General features: G+C 51.9%; 1 protein-coding gene across 2 annotated transcripts in view; it reads left to right on the forward strand.

The window, feature by feature from the left end:
- LOC142286283 (uncharacterized) overlaps positions 1-21464 on the forward strand; it is a 122202-nt gene that overhangs the window by 44886 nt on the left and 55852 nt on the right. For both annotated transcript variants that reach the window (XM_075333342.1, XM_075333341.1), the window contains exons 3-5: positions 7445-7621; positions 7698-7889; positions 8002-8163. In XM_075333342.1, coding sequence (XP_075189457.1) covers positions 7445-7621; positions 7698-7889; positions 8002-8163 — 531 coding nt within the window. The remainder of the gene's footprint in view (positions 1-7444; positions 7622-7697; positions 7890-8001; positions 8164-21464) is intronic.

A 21464-nucleotide genomic window follows, 5' to 3' on the forward strand; every position in this document is an offset into this window, starting at 1 on the left:
CCGTCTCCTCCAGGCAGTCACTTTTGTCTAGCAGCTGGTCAGCGATGTCCAGATGGGGGGGGGGGGACCTCCTGTCCTGTCGGCCCTGAACCTGACGCCATTGCTCTTTAGGGCCCAGAGGCTTAGGGCCTTCCGGAGGTGACCAATCAGGTAGGTTGGTCACGGGCAACTCAAAAGTCCCTAGGAATTTTGGGAGATCTCCCAATGATTGGAAGGTTGTTGACTTCCCATTCTTTTTTTCTGCAAGTTGAAGAGGGTATCCCCTCCTTAAGGGCTGCTAAAAGTGGTTTTCGTGCCTTGTGTAGTTGTAGGGTTCTGCGTGCCAGATCTGGAAGCACAGCCTGAGGAGTCCCTAGATATGAACCTGCTCCCTTATCTCTAAAGTGCCTCCGTATGGCTTCTTTTCCTTTGTAGAAGTAGACCCTACATGTAACATCTCTTAGGCAGGAAGGGTCAGACTGTTTGTGATCCAGAGCCCTGTGCATACGATCCAATTAGACCCAATGTTCAGGATCAAGCCCAAGAAGGTCATTAAAATACTTTGGTGCCCAGGACTCCAGCTGTGCTGGTTCCACTGACTTATTAAGGCCTCTGATGGTCATTGTTGCGGCAGTGTCGATTTTCAATGTCTTTTAAATGGCTCATAATATCCTTTATTTGGATGGTATGCTCTGACATATGGGATTCTATATGGGAAAACAGCTGTTTCTGTGTATCCTCCATATCCACCAATTGATGACCCACTTCTTTGACTTCTGCCTGCAGACTAGACATGTCTTGTTTATGGGATGCTTTTAGTTTCCCAAGTAGAGTGTCTACGTATTTCTTGTCTGGTCGGGATTGCTCTAGTATGTGCCTTCCATTCCCACACCTCGTCCCCACCGCACCTCTGTGTCTGGTCAGGCTCTGGGTGTTTGTTCCCTTCTCTCATGCGGCTCCAGGTCAGAGCACCTGAGCTGGGGCCCTGCTGTTCTTTGCTTGGTTGGCTGCACATTGTGCTCTCTGGGGGAAGCAGGCTCACTCTCCGGGGCCGCAGTCTCTCTGCGTGGAGGGGACAGACTAGGGCAGTGATGGCGAACCTATGGCACGCGTGCCACCAGGGGCACGCTGAGCCCATTCTGCTGGCACGCGTGCTGTCGCCCGATCCTGCAGCTTTGGTCTGCTAGTGCAGTCGCGCCGGCAGATCAAATCTGTGTTGGAGCGGAGGAGACATTTCTCCTCCGCTCTGACACTCCTCCTCCCCCAGGCTGCAGGTGTGTTGCCTAGGAGACGGAGGAGCGTCAGAGAGCGGCGCCGGCATCGTCTGCTGGCCGCTTGGGATCTGAGGACCCAGCGGCGCGCAGCGGGGGAGCGGGTGCAGGAAGGTAAGTTGTGCGTTGCTTTTTTTTTTTTATAACTCGTGTGCGGCTGTGCCAAGGTGGGGATGGGGGGGGCAGCGCCAGCATGGGGTGGGGGAACGGATATGCCAGCATGGGGTGGGGGTGGGGGAACGCACATGCCAGCGTGGGGTGGGGGAACGCACATGCCAGAGTGGAGTGGGGGAACGCACATGCCAGAGTTGAGTGGGGGAACGCACATGCCAGCATGGGGTGGAGGAGAGGGAACGCAGATGCCAGCATGGGGTGGGGGAGGGGGAACGCACATGCCAGCGGGGGGTGGGGGAACGCACATGCCAGCATAGGGTGGGGGAGGGGGAACGCACATGCCAGCGGGGGGTGGGGGAACACACATGCCAGCATAGGGTGGGGGAGGGGGAACGCACATGCCAGCATGGGGTGGGGGAGGGGGAACGCACATGCCAGCATGGAGTGGGGGAGGGGGAACGCACATGCCAGCATGGAGTGGGGGAGGGGGAACGCACATGCCAGCATGGGGTGGGGGAACGCACATGCCAGCATGGGGTGGGGGAGGGGGAACGCACATGCCAGCATGGGGTGGGAGAACACACATGCCAGCATGGGGTGGGAGAACACACATGCCAGCATGGGGGGATGACATGCATGCCAGGATGGGGAACAATGCATGCCAGGATGGAGGAAACATGCATGCCAGGATGGGTAAAACATGCATGCCAGGATGGGGAAAACATGCATGCCAAGATGGAGGAAACATGCATGCCAGGATGGGGAAAACATGCATGCCAGGATGGGGAAAACATGCATGCCAGGATGGGGAAAACATGCATGCCAGGATGGAGGAAACATGCCACGATAGGGTACATTTACCTGGATGGGGGTAAATTAACCAGGATTGGGAACATTTACCAGGAATGGGGTACATGACGGGATAGGGGAACATTTACAAGGATGGGCAATATGTCAGGATGGGGTAAATTTACCAGGATGGGGCCATGATGGGGACAAATATACCAGAATGTAGTAAATATATGTCAGGATGGGGGACATGTTTACCAGGAAGTGGCCAGTAAGGGGGACAGAACTACACAATGAAGGGGAGGGGAGCAACTCGTACATCTTTATGGGATTTCAAGATCTTCAGACTTTGACATGTAGATGTGGATTACAGGGTGACATCTGATTGCATTCCAGGCTAAAATCTCTGTGTAATATGCTGCAATTTTTTTCCAGAAAGATCAATCCAACTGCTGTGTCTGGAAAGGACAGGGGCTCAGCTTCAATGTGTGGTAAGCATGCATGAGCGTGATGCCCCCTGCTGAAGAGAAGACTGCAAAGGTAAGGTTACAATCAATTATTTACATAATAGGATTGGTTGGCACTTCGGAAAAAAAATTGGGTTTAGGGCTACAGTTTGGGCACTCGGCCTGTAAAAGGTTCGCCATGACTGGACTAGGGCTTTGATGTGTCCTGGCAGGGGAGTACTTGTAGGTCTGTGAGGGGCTAACTGGGATCTCTCTGCTGCCTACAGCTCAGGGGCCCTTTGAGTCTGCAGTTAGTCATCTGACCTACCTAGGAGTGCAACTGCTCCTTGTAAAGACTCCCGTATGGGCTGCTGCTGCCCCTGTGTTCCCGTCAGTGACATCTTTGAAGGCGTGCTGCTACTGTCGCGGGCGGGGAGGGGACGCTACGCTCACCTCGCTCGGGTCCGGCGCTGCTGTTACTGCTGCTCGGTGGCTCGAGCGGTGGGCCGGATCCGGGGACTCGAGCGGCGCTCCTCGCCCGTGAGTGAAAAGGGGATGGTTTGGTTTGGAGATGTTGTCCGTGACGCCACCCACGGTTGTGGTGAGGTTGGGACACCACCGCTGCTCTGGACGGGGATCCCGGGAGCGATGACAGGGAGCAGCCGAGATCTTTTTCTCTCCCCTTCGTGGGTAGGGGGATTTGGTGGTCCCGTGGCCCGATGATGGTGACTGGAAGGTGAATGGCGGGGTTTGATGAGGTGCAGGGTCGCGGGAGGGCAGCGCGGTGCCAGACGGCACGATGGTACTCACTCAGCCAATGATTTAGACGGCGTCTCTGGTAAAACAAACGGCTGGTTGGACGGGTCCCGCAGCCGGCTGCGATGGTCACTCCCGGTAGGTTGGCGGTGACTGTCTCTCCCTGCACCTGTATTGTCGGCTCCGATGGCTTCCCACCGGTAGCCCGCTCCCCAGCGGTGTATTCGCCAGAGGAGCCCCTTTTTGCCCGCAGGCTCTGGCCCTGGGAACTCTAGCTGTGGCGGTAGCTGTATTTCCCTTCACGGTTGAGCGGTTGCCTTCAATCGGGTCTTTGCTGCTGAGAAACCCCAGAGGTTCCCGTCGCTGACGGATTTGACCGGTTTACCGGCCACTCCAAGCCTGGTCGGGGTCCCTAGGCCCTGCCGAGTGGTGCTGGCTTCTCTTCGCTCCCCGGTCCGGTACCGGCGGGCCACCGACCGTCCCCGGTCCTTACGGTTGTGCGTCAATCGGCCTCGCCTGCAGACGGTCACCACCGTCTGCCAACCTTGCTGTTTCAGTGCCCGGGCCACGTACCCGGACACGGCCAGTCTGCTCCACTACCACTTCCTCACTCTCCAACAACGACTACTCAAACTGTTCTCTTTTCCCGCCTCCAGGACTGTGAACTCCTCGGTGGGTGGGGCCAACCGCCTGGCTCCACCCCACCTGGTGTGGACATCAGCCCCTGGAGGGAGGCAACAAGGATTTGTGTGTGTGACTGATGTGCCTAACCGGGGTGTGGGGTGTGTTGTTGTAGTACCTGTGACGTCCTGGCTTGTCCAGGGCGCCACACTACTCGGCGGCACCACTGCAGAGCCAAAAAAAGGGCTAGGTCCGCTCCCTCACCCACCAAGGTCGCCACTTCTTATGGACCGTCGCTTCACTATGGGAACAGAAGTTTGATTTCTGGTGAGTGTTCTGTTGCGGGAATGCATGAGCGCCGTCTTCCTGCGTCTTATCCTGCCATCAGGTAGCCCCGCCCCTACTTAGGGCCCATTTGCCAGGAGAAGACAGGGCCCCAGGTATCCAGCTCGGCGACAGGTGCGGACCTGTATAGGGTCAGTGAGGGCAGTGAGGGTGAGCTGCAGATTGTTGTCAGAGGCCATCACTTCCCCCTTTCCCTAGCAATAAGGCATTCCTTCCTGTGTGTTGTCCTATAGGGCTGGTATGGACTCTCTCCCTATACATGACATTGTGTAACATGGAGGTGTGAAGATCTCTATTGACTTTACTTAGTACAGTCATATGTTAAAGTTTGGGCACCCCTATTAATGTTAACCTTTTTTCTTTATAACAATTTGGGTTTTTGCTATTTCAGTGTCATATATCTAATAACTGATGGACTGAGTAATATTTCTGGATTGAAATGAGGTTTATTGTACTAACAGAAAATGTGCAATCTGCATTAAAACTAAATTTGACAGGTGCAGAAGTATGGGCACCCTTATCAATGTCTTGATTTGAACACTCCTAACTACTTTTTACTGACTTACTGAAGCACTAAATTGGTTTTGTAACCTCATTGAGCTTTGAACTTCATAGGCAGGTGTATCCAATCATGAGAAAAGGTATTTAAGATGGCCACTTGCAAGTTGTTCTCCTATGTGAATCTCCTATGAAGAGTGGCATCATGGGCTCCTCAAAACAACTCTCAAATGATCTGAAAACAAAGATTATTCAACATAGTTGTTCAGGGGAAGGTACAAAAAGTTGTCTCAGAGATTTAACCTGTCAGTTTCCATTGTGAGGAGCATAGTAAGGAAATGGAAGAACACAGGTACAGTTCTTGTTAAGCCCAGAAGTGGCAGGCCAAGAAAAATATCAGAAAGGCAGAGAAGAAGAATGGTGAGAACAGTCAAGGACAATCCACAGACCACCTCTAAAGACCTGCAGCAGCATCTTGCTGCAGATGGTGTCAATGTGCATCGGTCAACAATACAGTGCACGTTGCAGAAGGAGAAGCTGTATGGGAGAGTGATGCAAAAGAAGCCGTTTCTGCAAGCACGCCACAAACAGAGTCGCCTGAGGTATGCAAAAGCACATTTAGACAAGCCAGTTACATTTTGGAAGAAGGTCCTGTGGACTGATGAAGCAAAGATTGAGTTGTTTGGTCATACAAAAAGGCGTTATGCATGGAGGCAAAAAACACGGCATTCCAAGAAAAGCACTTGCTACCCACAGTAACATTTGGTGGAGGTTCCATCATGCTTTGGGGCTGTGTGGCCAATGCCGGCACCGGGAATCTTGTTAAAGTTGAGGGTCGCATGGATTCAACTCAGTATCAGCAGATTCTTGACAATAATGTGCAAGAATCAGTGACGAAGCTGAAGTTACGCAGGGGATGGATATTTCAGCAAGACAATGATCCAAAACACCGCTCCAAATCTACTCAGGCATTCATGCAGAGGAACAATTACAATGTTCTGGAATGGCCATCCCAGTCCCCAGACCTGAATATCATTGAACATCTGTGGGATGATGTGAATCGGCTGTCCATGCTCGAGACCATCAAACTTACCTGAACTGGAATTGTTTTGTAAACCGGAATGGTCAAATCTACCTTCATCCAGGAACTCATTAAAAGCTACAAGAAGCGACTAGAGGCTGTGATTTTTGCAAAAGGAGGATCTACAAAATATTAATGTCACTTTTATGTTGAGGTGCCCATACTTATGCACCTGTCAAATTTAGTTTAAATGCAGATTACACATTTTCTGTTAGTACAATAAACCTCATTTCAATCCAGAAATATTCCTCAGTCCATCAGTTATTAGATATATGAGACTGAAATAGCAAAAACCCAAATTGTTATAAAGAAAAAAGGTTAACATTAATAGGGGTGCCCAAACTTTTTCATATGACTGTATATGTGTGACCAGGTCACCGGTAGGTGTCACAATGCCCTCCACACACTGGAGACAGGCAGGTGTGACGATGGCCTCCATACACTGGAGACAGGCAGGTGTGACGATGGCCTCCATACACTGGAGACAGGCAGGTGTGACAATAGCCTCCACACACTGGAGACAGGCAGGTGTGACAATGGCCTGCACACACTGGAGACAGGCAGGTGTGACGATGGCCTCCACACACTGGAGACAGGCAGGTGTGACAATGGCCTGCACACACTGGAGACAGGCAGGTGTGACAATAGCCTCCACACACTGGAGACAGGCAGGTGTGACAATGGCCTCCACACACTGGAGACAGGCAGGTGTGACAATGGTCACCACACACTGGAGACAGGCAGGTGTGACAATGGCCTCCACACACTGGAGACAGGTAGGTGTGACAATGGCCTCCACACACTGGAGACAGGCAGGTGTGACAATGGCCTCCACACTCTGGAGACAGGCAGGTGTGACAATGGTCACCACACACTGGAGACAGGCAGGTGTGACAATGGCCTCCACACACTGGAGACAGGTAGGTGTGACAATGGCCTCCACACACTGGAGACAGGCAGGTGTGACAGTGGCCTCCACACTCTGGAGACAGGCAGGTGTGACGATGGCCTCCACACACTGGAGACAGGCAGGTGTGACAATGGCCTCCACACACTGGAGACAGGCAGGTGTGACAATGGCCTCCACACACTGGAGACAGGCAGGTGTGACAATGGCCTCCACACACTGGAGACAGGCAGGTGTGACAATGGCCTCCACACACTGGAGACAGGCAGGTGTGACAATGGCCTCCACACACTGGAGACAGACAGGTGTGACAATGGCCTCCACACACTGGAGACAGGCAGGTGTGACGATGGCCTCCACACACTGGAGACAGGCAGGTGTGACGATGGCCTCCACACACTGGAGACAGGCAGGTGTGACGATGGCCTCCACACACTGGAGACAGGCAGGTGTGACAATGGCCTCCACACGCTGGAGACAGGCAGGTGTGACAATGGCCTCCACACGCTGGAGACAGGCAGGTGTGACGATGGCCTCCACACGCTGGAGACAGGCAGGTGTGACAATGGCCTCCACACACTGGAGACAGGCAGGTGTGAATGAGGCCTAATACTCACCAGCATCTCTCCTTACACAGGATTACACAATAGTGGAGAAGACAACAGATGACTGTGCGGCCCCCATCATTCATCTCCACGTATCCGGAGGACGGAGCAGTAATGAGCGCCCCATCACAGACGCCCCGCACCCCCCGATGCCGGAGAAGAAGATCCTAGACCTCACCAGAGAGATGACGGAGCTGCTGACCAGAGAGGTGAGTGCAGGGAATGCTGGGAAATTCTACAGTATACACTGGAGGATTCTGGGTAATGTGGGTATATGTCTCTCAGGTTCCTATCAGGTGTCAGGATGTCGCTGTCTATTTCTCCATGGAAGAGTGGGAGTACATGGAGGGGCAGAAGGATCAGGACCAGGACGTCAGGAGGAAAAATGACCCCACAAGGGTAGACGAGGGCAAAAGCAACATGGCAGCACGGATATGGCTCCTCACCCTAGAGATGATCGACTTGTTAAAGGGAAAGGTGAGAATCTCCCGAGAGATCACACTTATCTCTATTACTATAACAGGAAGGACTGAAAAGATGGAGGATTATTAGAATCTATGTGGTGATCCCCGTCTCTCACTGTATACAGGCGCAAATGGTGGTGAAGACGACGTCTGGGGAGTGTGTGACCCCCCATCTGTGTGGAGGACGGAGCGAGATCCAGAGCCGCAACACAGAAGCCCCGCACTCCCCGACACCTGAGAAGATCCTCCACCTCACCAACAAGATCACCGAGCTGCTGACCGGAGAGGTGACTGCTGGGAGATTATACAGTGTACACCAGAGGATTCTGGGGGATGAGGAGAGGAGACTGCTGGGAGATTATACAGTGTACACCGGAGGATTCTGGGGGATGAGAGGAGACTGCTGGGAGATTATACAGTGTACACCAGAGGATTCTGGGGGATGAGAGGAGACTGCTGGGAGATTATACAGTGTACACTGGAGGATTCTGGGGGATGAGAGGAGACTGCTGGGAGATTATACAGTGTACACTGGAGGATTCTGGGGGATGAGAGGAGACTGCTAGGAGATTATACAGTGTACACTGGAGGATTCTGGGGGATGAGAGGAGACTGCTGGGAGATTATACAGTGTACACCAGAGGATTCTGGGGTATGAGAGGAGACTGCTGGGAGATTATACAGTGTACACCAGAGGATTCTGGGGTATGAGAGGAGACTGCTGGGAGATTATACAGTGTACACCAGAGGATTCTGGGGGATGAGAGGTGACTGCTGGAAGATTATACAGTGTACACTGGAGGATTCTGGGGGATGAGAGGAGACTGCTGGGAGATTATACAGTGTACACTGGAGGATTCTGGGGGATGAGAGGAGACTGCTGGGAGATTATACAGTGTACACCGGAGGATTCTGGGGGATGAGAGGAGACTGCTGGGAGATTATACAGTGTACACTGGAGGATTCTGTGGGATGAGAGGAGACTGCTGGGAGATTATACAGTGTACACTGGAGGATTCTGGGGGATGACAGGAGACTGCTGGGAGATTATACAGTGTACACTGGAGGATTCTGGGGGATGAGAGGAGAATGCTGGGAGATTATACAGTGTACACTGGAGGATTCTGGGGGATGAGAGGAGACTGCTGGGAGATTATACAGTGTACACTGGAGGATTCTGGGGGATGAGAGGAGACTGCTGGGAGATTATACTGTGTACACTGGAGGATTCTGGGGGATGAGAGGAGACTGCTGGGAGATTATACAGTGTACACTGGAGGATTCTGGGGGATGAGGAGAGGAGACTGCTGGGAGATTATACAGTGTACACTGGAGGATTCTGGGGGATGAGGGGAGACTGCTGGGAGATTATACAGTGTACACTGGAGGATTCTGGGGGATGAGAGGAGACTGCTGGGAGATTATACAGTGTACACTGGAGGATTCTGGGGGATGAGAGGAGACTGCTGGGAGATTATACAGTGTACATCAGAGGATTCTGGGGGATGAGAGGAGACTGCTGGGAGATTATACAGTGTACACTGGAGGATTCTGGGGGATGAGAGGTGACTGCTGGGAGATTATACAGTGTACACTGGAGGATTCTGGGGGATCAGGAGACTGCTGGGAGATTATACAGTGTACACCGGAGGATTCTGGGGGATGAGGAGACTGCTGGGAGATTATACAGTGTACACTGGAGGATTCTGGGGGATGAGGCGAGGAGACTGCTGGGGGATTATACAGTGTACACTGGAGGATTCTGGGGGATGAGAGGAGACTGCTGGGAGATTATACAGTGTACACCGGAGGATTCTGGGGGATGAGAGGAGACTGCTGGGAGATTATACAGTGTACACCAGAGGATTCTGGGAGATGAGAGGAGACTGCTGGGAGATTATACAGTGTACACTGGAGGATTCTGGGGGATGAGAGGAGACTGCTGGGAGATTATACAGTGTACACCAGAGGATTCTGGGGGATGAGAGGAGACTGCTGGGAGATTATACAGTGTACACTGGAGGATTCTGGGGGATGAGAGGAGACTGCTGGGAGATTATACAGTGTACACTGGAGGATTCTGGGGGATCAGGAGACTGCTGGGAGATTATACAGTGTACACCGGAGGATTCTGGGGGATGAGAGGAGACTGCTGGGAGATTATACAGTGTACACTGGAGGATTCTGGGGGATGAGAGGAGACTGCTGGGAGATTATACAGTGTACACTGGAGGATTCTGGGGGATGAGAGGAGACTGCAGGGAGATTATACAGTGTACACCAGAGGATTCTGGGGGATGAGAGGAGACTGCTGGGAGATTATACAGTGTACACTGGAGGATTCTGGGGGATGAGAGGTGACTGCTGGGAGATTATACAGTGTACACTGGAGGATTCTGGGGGATCAGGAGACTGCTGGGAGATTATACAGTGTACACCGGAGGATTCTGGGGGATGAGGAGACTGCTGGGAGATTATACAGTGTACACTGGAGGATTCTGGGGGATGAGGAGAGGAGACTGCTGGGGGATTATACAGTGTACACTGGAGGATTCTGGGGGATGAGAGGAGACTGCTGGGAGATTATACAGTGTACACTGGAGGATTCTGGGGGATGAGAGGTGACTGCTGGGAGATTATACAGTGTACACTGGAGGATTCTGGGGGATGAGAGGAGACTGCTGGGAGATTATACAGTGTACACTGGAGGATTCTGGGGGATGAGAGGAGACTGCTGGGAGATTATACAGTGTACACCGGAGGATTCTGGGGGATGAGAGGTGACTGCTGGGAGATTATACAGTGTACACCGGAGGATTCTGGGGGATGAGAGGAGACTGCTGGGAGATTATACAGTGTACACTGGAGGATTCTGGGGGATCAGGAGACTGCTGGGAGATTATACAGTGTACACCGGAGGATTCTGGGGGATGAGAGGAGACTGCTGGGCGATTATACAGTGTACACCAGAGGATTCTGGGAGATGAGAGGAGACTGCTGGGAGATTATACAGTGTACACCAGAGGATTCTGGGGGATGAGAGGAGACTGCTGGGAGATTATACAGTGTACACTGGAGGATTCTGGGGGATGAGAGGAGACTGCTGGGAGATTATACAGTGTACACCAGGGGATTCTGGGTGATGAGAGGAGACTGCTGGGAGATTATACAGTGTACACTGGAGGATTCTGGGGGATGAGAGGAGACTGCTGGGAGATTATACAGTGTATACTGGAGGATTCTGGGGGATGAGAGGAGACTGCTGGGAGATAATACAGTGTACACTGGAGGATTCTGGGGGATGAGAGGAGACTGCTGGGAGATTATACAGTGTACACTGGAGGATTCTGGGGGATGAGAGGAGACTGCAGGGAGATTATACAGTGTACACCAGAGGATTCTGGGGGATGAGAGGAGACTGCTGGGAGATTATACAGTGTACACCGGAGGATTCTGGGGGATGAGAGGAGACTGCTGGGAGATTATACAGTGTACACTGGAGGATTCTGGGGGATGAGAGGAGACTGCTGGGAGATTATACAGTGTACACTGGAGGATTCTGGGGGATGAGAGAAGACTGCTGGGAGATTATACAGTGTACACTGGAGGATTCTGGGGGATGAGAGGAGACTGCTGGGAGATTATACAGTGTACACTGGGGGATGAGAGGAGACTGCAGGGAGATTATACAGTGTACACCGGAGGATTCTGGGGGATGAGAGGAGACTGCTGGGAGATTATACAGTGTACACTGGAGGATTCTGGGGGATGAGAGGAGACTGCTGGGAGATTATACAGTGTACACTGGAGGATTCTGGGGGATGAGAGGAGACTGCTGGGAGATTATACAGTGTACACTGGAGGATTCTGGGTGATGAGAGGAGACTGCTGGGAGATTATACAGTGTACACTGGAGGATTCTGGGGGATGAGAGGAGACTGCTGGGAGATTATACAGTGTACACCAGAGGATTCTGGGGGATGAGAGGAGACTGCTGGGGGATTATACAGTGTACACCGGAGGATTCTGTGGGATGAGAGGAGACTGCTGGGAGATTATACAGTGTACACTGGAGGATTCTGGGGGATGAGAGGAGACTGCTGGGAGATTATACAGTGTACACTGGAGGATTCTGGGGGATGAGAGGAGACTGCTGGGAGATTATACAGTGTACACTGGAGGATTCTGGGGGATGAGAGGAGACTGCTGGGAGATTATACAGTGTACACTGGAGGATTCTGGGTGATGAGAGGAGACTGCTGGGAGATTATACAGTGTACACTGGAGGATTCTGGGGGATGAGAGGAGACTGCTGGGAGATTATACAGTGTACACCAGAGGATTCTGGGGGATGAGAGGAGACTGCTGGGGGATTATACAGTGTACACTGGAGGATTCTGTGGGATGAGAGGAGACTGCTGGGAGATTATACAGTGTACACTGGAGGATTCTGGGGGATGAGAGGAGACTGCTGGGAGATTATACAGTGTACACTGGAGGATTCTGGGGGATGAGAGGAGACTGCTGGGAGATTATACAGTGTACACTGGAGGATTCTGGGGGATGAGAGGAGACTGCTGGGAGATTATACAGTGTACACTGGAGGATTCTGGGGGATGAGAGGAGACTGCTGGGAGATTATACAGTGTACACTGGAGGATTCTGGGGGATGAGAGGAGACTGCTGGGAGATTATACAGTGTACACTGGAGGATTCTGGGGGATGAGAGGAGACTGCAGGGAGATTATACAGTGTACACCAGAGGATTCTGGGGGATGAGAGGAGACTGCTGGGAGATTATACAGTGTACACTGGAGGATTCTGGGGGATGAGAGGTGACTGCTGGGAGATTATACAGTGTACACTGGAGGATTCTGGGGGATCAGGAGACTGCTGGGAGATTATACAGTGTACACCGGAGGATTCTGGGGGATGAGGAGACTGCTGGGAGATTATACAGTGTACACTGGAGGATTCTGGGGGATGAGGAGAGGAGACTGCTGGGGGATTATACAGTGTACACTGGAGGATTCTGGGGGATGAGAGGAGACTGCTGGGAGATTATACAGTGTACACCGGAGGATTCTGGGGGATGAGAGGAGACTGCTGGGAGATTATACAGTGTACACCAGAGGATTCTGGGGGATGAGAGGAGACTGCTGGGAGATTATACAGTGTACACTGGAGGATTCTGGGGGATGAGGAGAGGAGACTGCTAGGGGATTATACAGTGTACACTGGAGGATTCTGGGGGATGAGAGGAGACTGCTGGGAGATTATACAGTGTACACCAGAGGATTCTGGGAGATGAGAGGAGACTGCTGGGAGATTATACAGTGTACACTGGAGGATTCTGGGGGATGAGCGGAGACTGCTGGGAGATTATACAGTGTACACTGGAGGATTCTGGGGGAGGAGAGGAGACTGCTGGGAGATTATACAGTGTACACTGGAGGATTCTGGGAGATGAGAGGTGACTGCTGGGAGATTATACAGTGTACACTGGAGGATTCTGGGGGATGAGAGGAGACTGCTGGGAGATTATACAGTGTACACTGGAGGATTCTGGGGGAGGAGAGGAGACTGCTGGGAGATTATACAGTGTACACTGGAGGATTCTGGGGGATGAGAGGAGACTGCTGGGAGATTATACAGTGTACACTGGAGGATTCTGGGGGATGAGAGGAGACTGCTGGGAGATTATACAGTGTACACTGGAGGATTCTGGGGGATGAGAGGAGACTGCTGGGAGATTATACAGTGTACACCAGAGGATTCTGGGGGATGAGAGGAGACTGCTGGGAGATTATACAGTGTACACCAGAGGATTCTGGGGGATGAGAGGAGACTGCTGGGAGATTATACAGTGTACACTGGAGGATTCTGGGGGATGAGAGGAGACTGCTGGGAGATTATACAGTGTACACTGGAGGATGAGAGGAGACTGCTGGGAGATTATACAGTGTACACTGGAGGATTCTGGGGGATGAGGAGAGGAGACTGCTGGGAGATTATACAGTGTACACTGGAGGATTCTGGGGGATGAGAGGAGACTGCTGGGAGATTATACAGTGTACACTGGAGGATTCTGGGGGATGAGAGGAGACTGCTGGGAGATTATACAGTGTACACTGGAGGATTCTGGGGGATGAGAGGAGACTGCTGGGAGATTATACAGTGTACACTGGAGGATTCTGGGGGATGAGAGGAGACTGCTGGGAGATTATACAGTGTACACCGGAGGATTCTGGGGGATGAGAGGTGACTGCTGGGAGATTATACAGTGTACACCGGAGGATTCTGGGGGATGAGAGGAGACTGCTGGGAGATTATACAGTGTACACTGGAGGATTCTGGGGGATCAGGAGACTGCTGGGAGATTATACAGTGTACACCGGAGGATTCTGGGGGATGAGAGGAGACTGCTGGGAGATTATACAGTGTACACCAGAGGATTCTGGGAGATGAGAGGAGACTGCTGGGAGATTATACAGTGTACACCAGAGGATTCTGGGGGATGAGAGGAGACTGCTGGGAGATTATACAGTGTACACTGGAGGATTCTGGGGGATGAGAGGAGACTGCTGGGAGATTATACAGTGTACACCAGGGGATTCTGGGTGATGAGAGGAGACTGCTGGGAGATTATACAGTGTACACTGGAGGATTCTGGGGGATGAGAGGAGACTGCTGGGAGATTATACAGTGTACACTGGAGGATTCTGGGGGATGAGAGGAGACTGCTGGGAGATAATACAGTGTACACTGGAGGATTCTGGGGGATGAGAGGAGACTGCTGGGAGATTATACAGTGTACACTGGAGGATTCTGGGGGATGAGAGGAGACTGCTGGGAGATTATACAGTGTACACTGGAGGATTCTGGGGGATGAGAGGAGACTGCAGGGAGATTATACAGTGTACACCAGAGGATTCTGGGGGATGAGAGGAGACTGCTGGGAGATTATACAGTGTACACTGGAGGATTCTGGGGGATGAGAGGAGACTGCTGGGAGATTATACAGTGTACACTGGAGGATTCTGGGGGATGAGAGGAGACTGCTGGGAGATTATACAGTGTACACTGGAGGATTCTGGGGGATGAGAGGAGACTGCTGGGAGATTATACAGTGTACACTGGAGGATTCTGGGGGATGAGAGGAGACTGCAGGGAGATTATACAGTGTACACCAGAGGATTCTGGGGGATGAGAGGAGACTGCTGGGAGATTATACAGTGTACACTGAAAGATTCTGGGGGATGAGAGGAGACTGCTGGGAGATTATACAGTGTACACCGGAGGATTCTGGGGGATGAGAGGATACTGCTGGGAGATTATACAGTGTACACTGGAGGATTCTGGGGGATGAGAGGAGACTGCTGGGAGATTATACAGTGTACACCGGAGGATTCTGGGGGATGAGGAGAGGAGACTGCTGGGAGATTATACAGTGTACACTGGAGGATTCTGGGGGATGAGAGGAGACTGCTGGGAGATTATACAGTGTACAGTGGAGGATTCTGGGGGATGAGAGGAGACTGCTGGGAGATTATACAGTGTACACCGGAGGATTCTGGGGGATGAGAGGAGACTGCTGGGAGATTATACAGTGTACACCGGAGGATTCTGGAGGATGAGAGGAGACTGCTGGGAGATTATACAGTGTACACTGGAGGATTCTGGGGGATGAGAGGAGACTGCTGGGAGATTATACAGTGTACACCGGAGGATTCTGGGGGATGAGAGGAGACTGCTGGGAGATTATACAGTGTACACTGGAGGATTCTGGGGGATGAGAGGAGACTGCTGGGAGATTATACAGTGTACACCAGAGGATTCTGGGGGATGAGAGGAGACTGCTGGGAGATTATACAGTGTACACCAGAGGATTCTGGGGGATGAGAGGAGACTGCTGGGGGATTATACAGTGTACACTGGAGGATTCTGGGGGATGAGAGGTGACTGCTGGGAGATAATACAGTGTACACTGGAGGATTCTGGGGGATGAGAGGAGACTGCTGGGAGATTATACAGTGTACACTGGAGGATTCTGGGGGATGAGAGGTGACTGCTGGGAGATTATACAGTGTACACTGGAGGATTCTGGGGGATGAGAGGAGACTGCTGGGAGATTAAACAGTGTACACTGGAGGATTCTGGGGGATGAGAGGAGACTGCTGGGAGATTATACAGTGTACACCGGAGGATTCTGGGGGATGAGAGGAGACTGCTGGGGGATTATACAGTGTACACCGGAGGATTCTGGGGGATGAGAGGAGACTGCTGGGAGATTATACAGTGTACACTGGAGGATTCTGGGGGATGAGAGGAGACTGCTGGGAGATTATACAGTGTACACTGGAGGATTCTGGGGGATGAGAGGTGACTGCTGGGAGATTATACAGTGTACACTGGAGGATTCTGGGGGATGAGAGGTGACTGCTGGGAGATTATACAGTGTACACTGGAGGATTCTGGGGGATGAGAGGAGACTGCTGGGAGATTATACAGTGTACACTGGAAGATTCTGGGGGATGAGAGGAGACTGCTGGGAGATTATACAGTGTACACCAGAGGATTCTGGGGGATGAGAGGAGACTGCTGGGAGATTATACAGTGTACACTGGAGGATTCTGGGGGATGAGAGGAGACTGCTGGGAGATTATACAGTGTACACCAGAGGATTCTGGGGGATGAGAGGAGACTGCTGGGAGATTATACAGTGTACACTGGAGGATTCTGGGGGATGAGAGGAGACTGCTGGGAGATTATACAGTGTACACCGGAGGATTCTGGGGGATGAGAGGATACTGCTGGGAGATTATACAGTGTACACTGGAGGATTCTGGGGGATGAGAGGAGACTGCTGGGAGATTATACAGTGTACACCGGAGGATTCTGGGGGATGAGGAGAGGAGACTGCTGGGAGATTATACAGTGTACACTGGAGGATTCTGGGGGATGAGAGGAGACTGCTGGGAGATTATACAGTGTACAGTGGAGGATTCTGGGGGATGAGAGGAGACTGCTGGGAGATTATACAGTGTACACCGGAGGATTCTGGGGGATGAGAGGAGACTGCTGGGAGATTATACAGTGTACACCGGAGGATTCTGGAGGATGAGAGGAGACTGCTGGGAGATTATACAGTGTACACCAGAGGATTCTGGGGGATGAGAGGAGACTGCTGGGAGATTATACAGTGTACACTGGGGGATGAGAGGAGACTGCTGGGAGATTATACAGTGTACACTGGGGGATGAGAGGAGACTGCTGGGGAGATTATACAGTGTACACCAGAGGATTCTGGGGGATGAGAGGAGACTGCTGGGAGATAATACAGTGTACACTGGAGGATTCTGGGGGATGAGAGGTGACTGCTGGGAGATTATACAGTGTACACTGGAGGATTCTGGGGGATGAGAGGAGACTGCTGGGAGATTAAACAGTGTACACTGGAGGATTCTGGGGGATGAGAGGAGACTGCTGGGAGATTATACAGTGTACACCGGAGGATTCTGGGGGATGAGAGGAGACTGCTGGGGGATTATACAGTGTACACCGGAGGATTCTGGGGGATGAGAGGAGACTGCTGGGAGATTATACAGTGTACACTGGAGGATTCTGGGGGATGAGAGGAGACTGCTGGGAGATTATACAGTGTACACTGGAGGATTCTGGGGGATGAGAGGTGACTGCTGGAAGATTATACAGTGTACACTGGAGGATTCTGGGGGATGAGAGGAGACTGCTGGGAGATTATACAGTGTACACCAGAGGATTCTGGGGGATGAGAGGAGACTGCTGGGAGATTATACAGTGTACACTGGAGGATTCTGGGGGATGAGAGGTGACTGCTGGGAGATTATACAGTGTACACTGGAGGATTCTGGGGGATGAGAGGTGACTGCTGGGAGATTATACAGTGTACACTGGAGGATTCTGGGGGATGAGAGGAGACTGCTGGGAGATTATACAGTGTACACTGGAGGATTCTGGGGGATGAGAGGAGACTGCTGGGAGATTATACAGTGTACACTGGAGGATTCTGGGGGATGAGAGGTGACTGCTGGGAGATTATACAGTGTACACTGGAGGATTCTGGGGGATGAGAGGTGACTGCTGGGAGATTATACAGTGTACACTGGAGGATTCTGGGGGATGAGAGGAGACTGCTGGGAGATTATACAGTGTACACTGGAGGATTCTGGGGGATGAGAGGAGACTGCTGGGAGATTATACAGTGTACACTGGAGGATTCTGGGGGATGAGAGGTGACTGCTGGGAGATTATACAGTGTACACTGGAGGATTCTGGGGGATGAGAGGAGACTGCTGGGAGATTATACAGTGTACACTGGAGGATTCTGGGGGATGAGAGGAGACTGCTGGGAGATTATACAGTGTACACTGGAGGATTCTGGGGGATGAGAGGAGACTGCTGGGAGATTATACAGTGTACACTGGAGGATTCTGGGGGATGAGGAGACTGCTGGGAGATTATACAGTGTACACTGGAGGATTCTGGGGGATGAGAGGATACTGCTGGGAGATTATACAGTGTACACCGGAGGATTCTGGAGGATGAGAGGAGACTGCTGGGAGATTATACAGTGTACACTGGAGGATTCTGGGGGATGAGAGGAGACTGCTGGGAGATTATACAGTGTACACCAGAGGATTCTGGGGGATGAGAGGAGACTGCTGGGAGATTATACAGTGTACACTGGAGGATTCTGGCGGATGAGAGGATACTGCTGGGAGATTATACAGTGTACACTGGAGGATTCTGGGGGATGAGAGGAGACTGCTGGTAGATTATACAGTGTACACTGGAGGATTCTGGGGGATGAGAGGAGACTGCTGGGAGATTATACAGTGTACCCCGGAGGATTCTGGGGGATGAGAGGAGACTGCTGGGAGATTATACAGTGTACACTGGAGGATTCTGGGGGATGAGAGGAGACTGCTGGGAGATTATACAGTGTACACTGGAGGATTCTGGGGGATGAGAGGAGACTGCTGGGAGATTATACAGTGTACACCAGAGGATTCTGGGGGATGAGAGGAGACTGCTGGGAGATTATACAGTGTACACCAGAGGATTCTGGGGGATGAGAGGAGACTGCTGGGGGATTATACAGTGTACACTGGAGGATTCTGGGGGATGAGAGGTGACTGCTGGGAGATTATACAGTGTACACTGGAGGATTCTGGGGGATGAGAGGTGACTGCTGGAAGATTATACAGTGTACACTGGAGGATTCTGGGGGATGAGAGGAGACTGCTGGGAGATTATACAGTGTACACTGGAGGATTCTGGGGGATGAGAGGAGACTGCTGGGAGATTATACAGTGTACACCAGAGGATTCTGGGGGATGAGAGGAGACTGCTGGGAGATTATACAGTGTACACTGGAGGATTCTGGGGGATGAGTGGTGACTGCTGGGAGATTATACAGTGTACACTGGAGGATTCTGGGGGATGAGAGGTGACTGCTGGGAGATTATACAGTGTACACTGGAGGATTCTGGGGGATGAGAGGAGACTGCTGGGAGATTATACAGTGTACACTGGAGGATTCTGGGGATGAGAGGAGACTGCTGGGAGATTATACAGTGTACACTGGAGGATTCTGGGGGATGAGAGGTGACTGCTGGGAGATTATACAGTGTACACTGGAGGATTCTGGGGGATGAGAGGAGACTGCTATGAGATTAAACAGTGTACACTGGAGGATTCTGGGGGATGAGAGGAGACTGCTGGGAGATTATACAGTGTACACCGGAGGATTCTGGGGGATGAGAGGAGACTGCTGGGGATTATACAGTGTACACTGGAGGATTCTGGGGGATGAGAGGAGACTGCTGGGAGATTATACAGTGTACACTGGAGGATTCTGGGGGATGAGAGGAGACTGCTCGGAGATTATACAGTGTACACCGGAGGATTCTGGGGGATGAGAGGAGACTGCTGGGAGATTATACAGTGTACACTGGAGGATTCTGGGGGATGAGAGGAGACTGCTGGGAGATTATACAGTGTACACCGGAGGATTCTGGGGGATGAGAGGAGACTGCTGGGAGATTATACAGTGTACACCGGAGGATTCTGGAGGATGAGAGGAGACTGCTGGGAGATTATACAGTGTACACTGGAGGATTCTGGGGGATGAGAGGAGACTGCTGGGAGATTATACAGTGTACACCGGAGGATTCTGGGGGATGAGAGGAGACTGCTGGGAGATTATACAGTGTACACTGGAGGATTCTGGGGGATGAGAGGAGACTGCTGGGAGATTATACAGTGTACACTGGAGGATTCTGGGGGATGAGGAGACTGCTGGGAGATTATACAGTGTACACTGGAGGATTCTGGGGGATGAGAGGAGACTGCTGGGAGATTATACAGTGTACACCGGAGGATTCTGGGGGATGAGAGGAGACTGCAGGGAGATTATACAGTGTACACCGGAGGATTCTGGGAGATGAGAGGAGACTGCTGGGAGATTATACAGTGTACACCGGAGGATTCTGGGGGATGAGAGGAGACTGCTGGGAGATTATACAGTGTACACTGGAGGATTCTGGGGGATGAGAGGAGACTGCTGGGAGATTATACAGTGTACACTGCAGGATTCTGGGGGATGAGAGGAGACTGCTGGGAGATTATACAGTGTACACTGGAGGATTCTGGGGGATGAGAGGAGACTGCTGGGAGATTATACAGTGTACACCAGAGGATTCTGGGGGATGAGAGGAGACTGCTGGGAGATTATACAGTGTACACTGGAGGATTCTGGGGGATGAGAGGAGACTGCTGGGGGATTATACAGTGTACACTAGAGGATTCTGGGGGATGAGAGGTGACTGCTGGGAGATTATACAGTGTACACTGGAGGATTCTGGGGGATGAGAGGAGACTGCTGGGAGATTATACAGTGTACACTGGAGGATTCTGGGGGATGAGAGGAGACTGCTGGGAGATTATACAGTGTACACTGGAGGATTCTGGGGGATGAGAGGAGACTGCTGGGAGATTATACAGTGTACACCAGAGGATTCTGGGGGATGAGAGGAGACTGCTGGGACATTATACAGTGTACACTGGAGGATTCTGGGGGATGAGAGGAGACTGCTGGGAGATTATACAGTGTACACTGGAGGATTCTGGGGGATGAGAGGAGACTGCTGGGAGATTATACAGTGTACACTGGAGGATTCTGGGGGATGAGAGGAGACTGCTGGGGGATTATACAGTGTACACTGGAGGATTCTGGGGGATGAGAGGTGACTGCTGGGAGATTATACAGTGTACACCGGAGGATTCTGGGGGATGAGAGGAGACTGCTGGGAGATTATACAGTGTACACTGGAGGATTCTGGGGGATGAGAGGAGACTGCTGGGAGATTATACAGTGTACACTGGAGGATTCTGGGGGATGAGAGGAGACTGCTGGGAGATTATACAGTGTACACTGGAGGATTCTGGGGGATGAGAGGAGACTGCTGGGAGATTATACAGTGTACACTGGAGGATTCTGGGGGATGAGAGGACACTGCTGGGAGATTATACAATGTACACTGGA

This window comes from Anomaloglossus baeobatrachus, unplaced genomic scaffold (assembly GCF_048569485.1).
Source record: "Anomaloglossus baeobatrachus isolate aAnoBae1 unplaced genomic scaffold, aAnoBae1.hap1 Scaffold_65, whole genome shotgun sequence".
Classification (NCBI taxonomy): domain Eukaryota; kingdom Metazoa; phylum Chordata; class Amphibia; order Anura; family Aromobatidae; genus Anomaloglossus; species Anomaloglossus baeobatrachus.